Source organism: Mustela nigripes, chromosome 2, assembly GCF_022355385.1.
Source record: "Mustela nigripes isolate SB6536 chromosome 2, MUSNIG.SB6536, whole genome shotgun sequence".
Classification (NCBI taxonomy): domain Eukaryota; kingdom Metazoa; phylum Chordata; class Mammalia; order Carnivora; family Mustelidae; genus Mustela; species Mustela nigripes.
In genome coordinates this window covers 166,593,939-166,606,286 of record NC_081558.1, presented here as the reverse complement: position 1 = coordinate 166,606,286, position 12,348 = coordinate 166,593,939, and the positions used below count along the sequence as shown (strand labels likewise).

At 36.1% G+C, this 12,348-nt stretch overlaps 1 protein-coding gene across 2 annotated transcripts in view; it reads left to right on the top strand.

Annotated features, from left to right (window-relative positions):
* Nucleotides 1–12,348, top strand: part of ALCAM (activated leukocyte cell adhesion molecule) — a 209,421-nt gene that overhangs the window by 151,105 nt on the left and 45,968 nt on the right. For both annotated transcript variants that reach the window (XM_059392044.1, XM_059392043.1), the window contains exons 2-4: nucleotides 1,157–1,257; nucleotides 5,081–5,300; nucleotides 11,631–11,695. In XM_059392044.1, coding sequence (XP_059248027.1) covers nucleotides 1,157–1,257; nucleotides 5,081–5,300; nucleotides 11,631–11,695 — 386 coding nt within the window. The remainder of the gene's footprint in view (nucleotides 1–1,156; nucleotides 1,258–5,080; nucleotides 5,301–11,630; nucleotides 11,696–12,348) is intronic.

Sequence of the window (12,348 nt, the reverse complement as noted above, 5' to 3'; positions counted from 1 at the left end):
AATTTTCCTATGCATTGTGATTGATGGGTAACAGTCAAAGTGTCCACTGTCTTGTTTTCTCAGAAAGTCATAAAATGGTATTTGTGTTTCAAATGGCCTTAGCTTTGCACTTCAGCACCACCTGGTGGATAAAATATCTTTCTCCCCGCCCCCCCCACTACAGTTTCAAATTAAGTTAGCTCGTTCACACTCTATCCAGTGATGACATTTCTTAATAGATATTTAATTGTAAACATATTTAATCTTAAAAACCAGTGTGAGCAAAATAAGGTTAAAAAATCTGAAATATTTCCTAAGTACTCTTGTCAAGTTAAATGCCTGAGTTTTTTTAAACTTCATGAATGTCTACAGGTTTGAATAGTATGTTGCATACATATGCAAAAGTTGTGGGGTTATGACATTTTAATTTTTTTGTAATCTACATTTTTTCTCAGTAAAGAATGAAATAAGACCAGGAACTTTTCTGTACCTTAGTAGCAAATTATGGTTTAAGTTAGATTGTCTACCCAGAATTCAAGATAACCACTTGATAAACACCTTACAAAGAATTTTTATACTTCAGATTCCTGTCTTCTTAATATTCTATGCATAATTAAAGTTAAAACTAATATATTAAACATTGCTAGTATACAGTAAGCCATTTTCCTACTTATACCTAAAATTTGGTTGTGGTCTTATATGTATTAGTTTAATTTTTAGTAGTTTTAAAAAATTTTTCCAGAAGATAAATTTGACAATATTTTCAAATGAAAAATATATTTAAAACTCATTTTGAGAATTTTAAACATGTTAATCCTTGTGTAGTCCCACTTGTCTCTGAAATGTAACATACATTTTTTTTTCCTATGGCATATATACTTACGAAAAAAATATACTTTCACATTCCACTATGTTCCTTTGCAACACACAGTTTTCTCTTCACTGGTAAAATAGAGGGTCTGTAAACTTGAAATGTGTGACAGTCAAAGGTTTAATAGCTAAATAAGAGTTGTTGATATTTAAATAGGAGATACGTTCTAGTTTCATACTTTTTATAGTCATTTAAGATAAAATTATAATAGGAAATCTTCATTAAGATGCACATCCTGAAGTTATTTGCTTAGTTAGTTCAAGAAAACATTTAACATCTTCTCTTTCTTTTTTCTTTTTCCTAAAGGCCTTGGATGGTATACTGTAAACTCAGCATATGGAGATACTATTATCATGCCTTGCCGACTCGATGTACCTCAGAATCTCATGTTTGGCAAATGGAAATATGTAAGTGTAACCTAATTTGGACTTGGCTAATTACTTCTAGCTTTTTGTTGTTGTTTCTGTTTTTTGAGGTAATACTCCTTCTGTGAGTAAATGTGAATTTCAAATTAACATAATGGCAATGGTCAACTGTGGATACAAATGCAGGAAGGCAGAATTATGTGTTGAATATCTCAAAAGAGTAATACCTAAATCTTACATAAGAAGTTCTATTTTAAAATAAAGCCAATAAACACGTAATTCTTAGATCATATTAGTCTGAAAGATTGAACCTTAAATATTAGAGGCACAGGAAAAAGCAGAGTTTCAGAGTAAAATCAGTCGTGTGTAGAACAGAGCTTAGTGGAAGTTGGCAGCCTTTCTCCACATACTCGTGTTGTTTGGTGTGGCTATTGCAAAGGCAAAATACACCAGTTGCTAGAGTACCCAAATATTCATTGGGAATTAGTCATCAGCATTAGAAGTTTGTTTCTAGTGTTGTCTTAGAACTTCTTTGATGTGGCTGGTCCTTTTTACATTTAACATTGTTCACTTTACTCCTATCTTACAGATGAGAGATCATACTTTCTCGGGTATGGAGGCACAGATGGGTCTAGAAATGGAGGGTAGATACCTGATAGATGATTTGGGTGGCTAGGTAACATTGACTGATAAGGTGTTTCACTTTAATTACAGAAACCAAAAAAGGTGTCTTTCTGGCCCAGTTTCCCAATGCTGAATCACATGAGACTCACATAGTTTTGACCCTGAAGTAGACTTATGCTTCCTTGAATACAATGGCAGTTTTTCCCAAGTTCCTTGAAATGTTAAAAGGTATTTGAATAGGGAAAAAAAATCTGATGGTCAAATAATATTTGAAAACTTTCTTTATCACAGTATTTCTCAGAGCCTTTCATATACTAAGATGCCTTCTAGATAGTTCTAGATAGTCTAAGCTTGCTTCATTTCTTCTTCTTCTTCTTTTTTTTTTTTTTTAACTACTGCAGAACACACTTTGGGAAATATGCTTAGTTTGCACCCAAGCTGGGGGTAGAACACAGTCTTTCAAAATGTGGGTTCTTAAGTCAGACCAACATGTTCTACAATATACATGCTGTCAGATTCTGGACAAGTGAATGAATCTCCATTCTCTCATCTCTGAAAAGGGGATGATAAGAATAGTTTTCCCTCAGTGGTGTGAGGGTTACATGAAGTAATTCATAGCAGAGTATTGACGGGGTGCTTGGCACATGGTCCTTGTTCTGGCTGTGGGGCTCTAAGTGTATGCGCGTGTGCGGGGTGCGGGGGGATCATGTGACAGCAGAGGAAGGAGGTGAGGCAGCTCAGCACTTCCCTGTACTCCCCTGCTGATACCTGCTCACACTGGAGAATGTTGAACTATTTCTGGTTTACTATAAAAGTGGAAAAAGGAAGCTAAGGCCTGTGAGGACAAGGTCTGTTCACACCCCTCAAACTCCAAGCGAGACTACCACCTGCTTCACCTGTTGAGTCGAACCTACTGCCAAAATAAGTGGAACACAGATGTTGAAAAATCGTGATCGTAGACCTTCCCGCTGATGATTCAGGGAGTAATTTTCACCCAAACTGAACTAGTACAGTGGAGGTGGAAACATTATAATGACAGTTTTCAAATGCTTAATTAAAGCAAAGAGCTTCGGCAATAAGATGAGATGCATTTGAAGTACCAGGGGCTCTAAAACCAGTGTCGATTTGTAGGCAGAGTCGGCAAGCTCTAATTTAATGAAAGCTGAAAGACAAACGGTAGGTGTAGAAAGCGTGAAGGAGGCCAGACACAGAGGAAGGACAGATTGGCTTCTCCCCTTCTGCAGGGTCATCTGCCTGTGAATGGAGATCCCGGTTCCATGTGATCCTTGCCACACTTCCCCCCCCCCCCACCCTCTTTCTTTCTTTTCTTTTTTTTAATGTTCAGTTAGCCAGCGTGTAGGGCATCACTGGTTTTTGATGTAGCATTCAGTGATTCATTAGTCGTGTATAACTCCTGGTGCTCATCACAGCACGGGCCCTCCTTGACCCTGGCCTCTTCTTCAGCATCTGCCCCAGTGCTGGTACAGAAGGGGCAGCTAACAGCTACGAAGAGTGCTGTAGTGAAGTCATCGTGGAGCCACACTGCAAAGCTTCAATCTTTGCTCTGCTGAGGTCCCCTACGCTAGCTGGGACCTTGGACAATTTACTTAACCAGCTTCTGTCTGCACTGTGTAATCTGTAAATGAATCTGATATTACAACTCTAACTTACAGGGTCGTTAGGAGTATTAAATCCGTTACTGCGTTGAAAACCCAAGGAAAGTACCTGGCATATGGTTAATAACTATTATTTATTGCACAAGTGTATGAATACAGAAACATAAGGGACTGGTTTAAAATATTTCCCTCAGTGAAGGAATGATTTAGAGTAAGGATTTGCATTGCAAACCTGTGACAAAATTTAAAAATTTAAGGAGAATATTATTAATGTATTCAGATATTCAACCAACTAAAGCTTTTGGGCTCTAAAATTAGCTTAGTAATTGTCTTGGCTTGCAGTGCTATAACCGAACACTGTAGACTAGGGGCTTCAACAGCAACTATTTATTTCTCACAGTTCTGGAGGCTGGGAAGTTCAAGATCAAGGTGCTGGCAAATTTGTCTCTTCATGAGGATCCTTGTCTTGATTTGCAGATAGCTGCCATTTTGCTATGTACTCATATAACCTGTGTTTTCTTCCTCTTCTTATAAGGGTACTAATCCTGTCATAAAGGCACCATTCTAGTCCTTCATCTAAACATACTGACCTCTCAAAGGCTCCACCTCCAAATATCAGCACCCTGGGGTGGAGGGCTTCGACATAGGAATTTGGTGGTGACACAAACATTTAGTCCATAAAAGTAATAAATATTAATAATTTTTAAAATGTAACTCCCCGTAGTACCTTGGAATTTGCCATGCACTTTAAAATGTTTTATCATATTTTATTTTCTCGAAGACCTTGTGAGGTAAGTAGAAGAGAAATTGGCTTCTATCTTAGATCAAATTGCTTATTAGCTAAGAGAATTTTTGTGGGAGCAAAGGAAGAGATGAATTGTAAGTCTTGGGCTCTTGGCATAATTGTCCATGCCAGATTATATTTTATTTTGATAATAAGTTTTTATATGAAAGCTCTCTGAGCTAAGTTTTATGACTCAGATAGCAAAACTATGGATTTTAGTGATTAATCTGATTCTGTTGCTTAATGGACATGATTGTTTCATAAGGGCACATACTGTTCCTCCATGAAGACTCATTAAATTATGTTATGAGTAAAGGTCAGCTCTGTCAGTTTTGGCTGAAACTGAAAGGTGTGGACGTTTAAAATATGTGGATTAAAGTAATGAATATGCAAAGGATAACTGCCCAGAACTTCTGAGTATTTGCAGCCCACATGTATGCTTGCTCTGATGGTTAGCTGAATATCATTTGTGCATTTGTGTGTTTGTTTTCATCTATTTTTTTTCTTTTAAATTAGATACAATGCCAACCCTTCTTGTTTTCAGAACAGTCACTAATTCTGTCCTTTGATGCAAGAGAAGCTCAGATTCCAATAGCTTTGTCTTTCCATTTTCACATATTTAAACTGATACCTGTAAAAGAACGTAGAGCCTTTCCTCTTATGAAGAGTCATTTTCTGTAAACAAAGACTTAAATGAGGCTCATATCCAAAATTACTCCTTTTGGACAGAACTATAAATATTGGTGGAAGAATATGGCCAAGAAGTTTTGTTATTCTGGATGTAATCCTGAAACATCTGAATATGCTTGTTTTTAAAATGTATTGTTATTTTAATTTTTAGGAAAAGCCCGATGGCTCCCCAGTATTTATTGCCTTCAGGTCCTCTACAAAGAAAAGTGTGCAGTACGACGATGTACCAGAATACAGAGACAGATTGAGCCTCTCAGAAAACTACACTTTGTCTATCAGTAATGCAAGGATCAGTGATGAAAAGAGATTTGTGTGCATGCTAGTAACTGAGGACAACGTGTTTGAGGCACCTACAATAGTCAAGGTGTTCAGTAAGTAGTCTGCAGTGTAACTGCTAAGTGGGATTGATGGCTGGTACTAGAAAATGTTCTTCAGCAAGAAGAGTGAATGCTCTGTAGTGTCTCCACGGCAGGCATCTCTGTGAGAGGACTTCTGACGATCTTCATTCTGCTCAAGCATGCTGGCAGTGAGGAAAACAAAACCCCTGAAATTCAAATAGGAGTTCTGCAGCGAGGAACTAAAAGAATATTCTCTGTTGTTTTGTTGGGTAACATTTCCTGGGATACGAAGTACCACAAAGTGAAAACTGGCATGTGGTCTTTTACTTTCACTGACATGTACAAATGAATAGTCTATGAGATATACGTAGATATGTGATACATACATATAATCATGCATGTCACGCAAATACACACGTATGTATCAGACTGACCCATATAAAAATAATATTTTTACATATTAAACAATAACTATAAGCAAATCCAAACCATCTTTTGACTTAGAAATCTAAGCTTTTTATGTGTGTGTGCGTGTGTGTGTCAAAATATGTGTGTATGTAGTATTACACACACACACACACACACACACGTACATATATCCTGGCCTTTAATAATGTTGCTTTAGTTCTTCAAAGTGTTTTGGTTTAGAAAATTGCCCCCAAATAAAAAAGCTCACCACACCCTGAATGCATCTGTGGAATACCTTAGGGGGAAGAAGTAGAGTAAGATTGGAAGAAGAGAAGTCAGAAGAAGAAACTTGGAGTAATTACTGTAGTCATTATGGCAAAGTTACTTTGCCTAATGATAACATATAGTTAATGTTACTGTGCAAATAGCTATGCAAATGAATGACTTGAGAAGTTCTAATTAAACATTTTATCTTTTAATATTCAGGTAAAAAAATCCCACCTCCTGTTACATCATAATATATTAGCAATTACAGGGAGAAAATAGGTCTCAAAAGTTTCAGAATGCCAGTCTTTTTTAACTAGGGAAGAAGGTCTCACTTTTCAGTTTTTTCCCCCTCTGCTTTCTGATAACATGGCAGCACCTAGAAATTGTTAAAATAAATAGGGAAGAAAGCAGCCCAGAGGGCTACTATAGCAAACAACCGTGGATTTTTCCCATTTCTCTTGTAATAGCCTATGCAACTAAGTGGAACTGTCCCTTAAGTATTTATATAGATTTCAAAGCTCCTATGGGCTCCTGACACGGATTCAAAGAATTCTTGTACTATCAAAAGAAACCTTTGTTCTCCAGAAGAACATTGTAAGAGCATATTACATGTTTCAGTTGATTACCTTTCAGCTTAGAAGGCACTTTCCAGAAACCATCCACCCTTCTTAGTCATTTTATGAATCACACCAAATTCCAAGTGTTTACCAGTCATGCCTTCCATTAAATACCCCAAATAATCTGCCTCCTTTATTTGCCAATGGCCCCTCTTTTTTCTTTCTTTCTCTTTCTTTCTTCCTTCCTTTTTTTCTTTCATTTCACTTTGATGTTACTAGGAAGATGGATGGTGCACTTCTAGGGACACTTTCTGTAAAGAGAACAACCAATACAATTTTTTGAATTAGGCCCTGATGTCATAAATACTAAGTTCACAACAAGAATGTATGACAGTAGGTAGAGATTAAGTCATAGCACCCCGAAGGTTATGTGTATGGCTTCGTCATTGCCAGGTTTCTTTCTCACTGTGTTAAAATTCTCAAATATCAAGCTAGTCTACAAGAAAGTTGAGAAAATCCAGGTTGTTTCCTTTAAAAGAATAATTTGTGACAATTTTCAGAGTACACCTAAAGAATATATCATACAGCCATCTGGGAAAAAAAATCCAGTTGGTCTGCTTTGATAAAAATTTGTAAGATATTTTGGAATACAGGGGATTTCTATGATTGTGAAAAACAAACTCACACCCCACATACTGGCAACACCCCCTACCCCTTCTCTGTTGAATGTTGTTGAAAACAAAGTGATTCTCAGAAACAGAATTTGCATTCCAGGCTCTGGGCCAGGGAGAATTTAAATAGACAAGTTACACACTCTTGAAAATGGCGTTTTATGCTAAAAACCATGGAACCCTCCAAGTCCAATTAAATGAATGGCACAGCTCATGATAAGGAAAGCATTTGCAAGAGCATATAGGGGCTTTACTTTTTTTTTTTAAATAATGAATTTACTTTGGGTCACATTTTGTGAAGCCAACAGCAGCTGTGACAGGGAGGCTTTTATTCTGTGCATGTGTATATTGCAGTCACTTAAGAGTTACTAGGCTCATCAATCAGTGCTCTGTTTCCTTCTGTCGAGTCACCTAGCAACATGCATTGTGTACTACAGAATCGAGTATGGTTGACGTGAGCTAATCCCAGCTCAGCTTGCTGCAGAGTGCCATCCTCATGGGCAAACTCAGACTGTTCTTATTCAGACTGGAGGCCATAACCGATGACTCTGCTCCCTCCGCTGTAGGCTTATTTGTTTAGCTTTAAACTATACCTCAGATACAACAGCTATGTCCATAAAGCACCTGAGGTTCAAATAAGTCATGTTCTTTATTGCCAGGAATACAGCTTTTTTTTTAAAAAAAAAGAATTGAATGGCAGCAAAATTAAAGGTGTTTGCATTTAATGCACGTTTGAAGTTAATAAAAACATTCAGAAACACCAGTCAAGCCTTTAAATTTAAAGTTCTCAAAGATTTATTCCAGTCACTGTGCAAAAGTTTTGGAAATCAAATGGGTACCCAGATTGCCAGCTGGCTGTCGGTGGTGGAACAGAAAAATCCCTGACTGGTCATCAGAAGACCTGGCTTTGTTAGGTGTGTTGCTGATTTCTGACCTTGAGGATGTTCACTAGTCCAAGGCTGCTTCTCTCATCAACAGTAATAGAAATGCTTTGAATTTGAGGGTCGTTTTCTTACTGATTCCTAGATCCTCCAGAGGAGTTTTGCTGAAGAGGACAGGGGAGGGGGAGGCATTTGCTTCTGCTGGCTAGAATCCCACCCACGCTATATTTCAAAGGTTTTTTTCGTGATCATTCATTTGGGGTGGGGAAGAAAAGGAAAATGACTCCAGCTCTAAAAAAGCATCTGAAAACCACCATGTAGGCTAACCTGTAAGCCCACTCGTTAAAAGGAAAACTGTTTCCGTGACATAGGGACTGTACACTGTACACTTGGACTGGTTCTTCGCTTAGTGACGGGCAGTGCTGACTTACTTCACACAGTTACATTAGAGCTTTCATTCGGTCACTGTTCTCAGAGTTTTATCAGAACCGAGCATCCTTCCTCTCACCTTCCGTGTGAAAGTTCATCAGCCTGCAAGGAATTTTTTTTTTAAGGAAGGAAGCAGAAAATGACCTATTTAACAAATGAGACCTATTTTATTCCGCTTCTTTAAATATAAAAATTACCTTTCCCATCTCATGAGGAAGTAAACTATGATTCCATGCTAACGGTTGTTTACTTAAAGTGGACCAGAATTTATAAGAGGTAATGACTGACAAAGTACTGAGAGGAGCTTTCATGAGTCAATGTAACCAGTGAACCTCTCTTTTCTTGCCTTCCTCCCCTATCAAAAGCTCTCCTGTGTGTGGTTTTTGGTAAGAACACTGTACGTTGTGGGTGATAGAGAGCAGTTTGGCCTTCATCACTACATTCTCATCTGGCTGCGATACCCTTGATAAAGTTATTTTAATAATGCAAATAAATTTGTACTATGACTTTCCCTTTCAATTCTATACTTGGTTATGAATCCCTGAATTATATTAAGGCATAATTCATATGAAGTTTTTTTTTTTTTAAACACTTTGGAATCAATATGCAATTTTGCTAAAATAGTACATGTCCTCTTTTATGGTCCTCCAACTAATACCCATTGATTGTTGCAAACTAATATAAAAGAAAATTACATATAAAATATCTCGTGGGTTTGAAACAAAAGTTTGGAAGAAAAGAACTCAAGGAATTGGAGTAGGTATTCTCATCACTTCCACAAGAGCCATGGTGACTGTCTTCCAAATAAAAAGATGAGTTACACTGTGAAGAAGTCTAAACATTAAGCATTCTTTCACCAGGTTTTTCTGGATTTTCCACAGCTTCATTTTATGGAAATAAGTATAAATTTTAGAAAATATTTATGGAAAGAATATATACATGGCCATGTGTAAGGGCCAAAACTTGTAACACACCAGGTATTTATAATTTTATGTGCAAGAATAAAACATCATAAGGTTTACAAAGCAGAGAAATATATATATTTTGCCTAAGAGGAAGTACGTGCCCAACTGTTTTGATAAATAATTTTGGTGAACCTGAAAGTAATGCAGTTTAGCAACACTGCCCCACCTACATTTTGTATTAGAAGACTCAATTAAAAAAAAAAAAAGAAGAAGAACCTCAGTTTTTTCAGATGATTTTTTTTTAAACCTCTTTTTATATTCTAGGCATAGATACTACTGAAGGGGAAACAAAAATCCATTTGTTCTTTTTCTCTTATTAATTTTGACTCTTGATTGACCACATAAATTAATTAAATATCTTACCTCTCTTATGCTTTCAGAGTGGTCTCACGAAATACTTGATTTTAGTTCCCAGAGAAGTTTGTCTTACTTATTAAAGCATTGAGAATTTTTATTTTGCCTAAATATTTTGGATATATCCCTCTCTCAAACATTTTAGACATTTGTCTTAAAACATAAATTCAGAACAGAATTTAATGTTCTATCAGGAATTCAGAGTTGTAATTGTGAACATTAATGACATTACATTAAAACTGTGATAACACACTTACTGATAATGTGGAAGGCTTTAACCTCCTACCATATGTTTCACAGAAATTGCTATTCATCCTGACTTTTTGGTCAGATTTAATAATTTTTTGGTCATTTTTCTAACGGTCAGGAAAACAGGTGTCACTTTTTGTTTGTCATAATGTAACTGTCTCTGTTACACCTTTCTATTCTTCTGTATTTCTTTTTTCTATTTTTTATCTTTCTTGTGTTTTGTTTCCAGTAGGTATATTTAGAAAGTAATCCATCTTGTGCAAATTGAATTAGAGTAATATTTCTAGAATTAATAGTAAGTTGGCTCTCCTGTAGTTAAAGGGCATAAGTTGAACACATAGGAAGATTACTATTATTATTCATTGTTCCAATTTCTAATATAAAACAATCACGTAAAAAGGAAATGAACTCTCAATAGTAACATGAAGAAGTTTACATATTTTTTTTACACAGTCTTGGTGATAGCCATTTTGCTCTTCCAAAGACTTTCTTCTTCATCCTTATTTTCTATAATGGTCTGGGTAGGCAACATGTCTGATAGCAGAATCCCAAACAAATAATAACTGTATAAAAGTCAACTTAGTCTCCTTTGGTAATAGAAACTAAAGGTATTGGAGATGGTATTACAATGAGACGATGAGTGAAAGAAGAACCTGTTGTCTTTATTTGTTTATATGAGAATAGAATAGTTTTGCCCCATGAGATTCACAAAAATCAATGACAAAGAGGGAATATCCATTTTCTGGAGACTAATTGTTAGAGCTAATTAAAAAGTAAAAATTCTGTCAGGGATAGATAACTAACAGCGAAGAGTAAATAACTTAAAATAAGTTTGAATACTGCCTTGTTGCTGTGATTTTTAACTAGTTCTTCCTGAAAGCTCTCTTAGAATGGATGCTTCTAGAACTTCCTACATTTGAGATACTTCTATTATCTCTGTTCCAAATTTGAAGGATTTCCTTACATTTATAATTTCATAATGTGATTTCACTTTAAAGATAAGGTTTGAGATACACAGAAAACTTGAACGTTTATATCCCTTAACTCTTTTTAGTTAGCATGATTTTAGAACCATGATTTTTAAACTTCATTGTGCCTAAAAATCTTGTAGAGAGCTTGTTTTAGAAAGTTGATTTATAGGACTGTCCCTAGAGATGTCCCTACTTCTGGCCAAGGGAGGCTTAGAAATCTGCATTTTTATTAAGTACCCTTTGTGGATTCAGGTCTTCATCTAAGTAGCTGGAAGTTATTAGTAAGTGGAAAGTATACATGATAATCAGTTAATAATCATTTTCATATTTCATATATTAACCTCTATTTCACTATCAAATCCATATTTATAGCTTATGAAGCATTCAGAAGACATTACAGATATTTAATTCAAAGGAGTAATAAGCATTTAAAATAGTACTTAATATAATAAAGCAAATACGTGGAGGAGTAGGCTAACCAGATTTCTTAATTACAGATTATATGGGAATGTGTTTGCTTTGAATAAGTGAATTATTTTTCTATAATTCAAATCACAAATGTCCTTTTGTTCTTTCTTGTGTACTTAAAACCTTTTTCTGTTTGACTTTAGAGCAACCATCCAAACCTGAAATTGTAAGCCAAGCGCCTTTTCTTGAAACAGAGCAGCTAAAAAAGGTAAGAACTTGCGTTTGATTCATTGCCTTCACTTAGCAATGTCTTCTCCTGGCCTCAGATGCCAGGACAAATAAGATAGACTTTGTTCTTGTGGAGTTGACAGTGTTGCAGGTACCAATCAGAAAGTCTGCCTGAGTTAGAGTGGGAAATACAGAGGAAGATGTAGTCATTTCTGAAAGGAGGAGAAGGTGAGCAGAGGAAGGGAAAAGGTATAGTCTTTCTTGTTTCAGTGAACTCTTAAATGGAGTCATGAAAGATGAGTAGATTTTCTCCATACCAAGGGTTGAAAGGTTTTCTGACAACATGAAATAATAAGATGTGAAGAATAGCATTTTTAGGAAACATCACGTTATTTGTGTTACTGGAACTTTGTGTGGTAAGACAGTAGGCACGAGAGTGCAGTAAAAGATAAATCTGGAGAAGTAAAGAGAAGCTGGATTATAACAAGCCTTATGTCATGGAGGGAATTTGGACTTTGCTCTGTTGGCAGATTAAACTATTAAAAAGTTGAAGTAAAGATATGAGAAGATCAAATTTGAACAGTCACATTAAGAGGTGTGAAGAGAGGCTGTATCGAGAGGAGACAAAGTTGGAGGTTATATTTAGGCACATCAACTGACTAATGATCTTATTTCACTAAGTAAAATACCTAA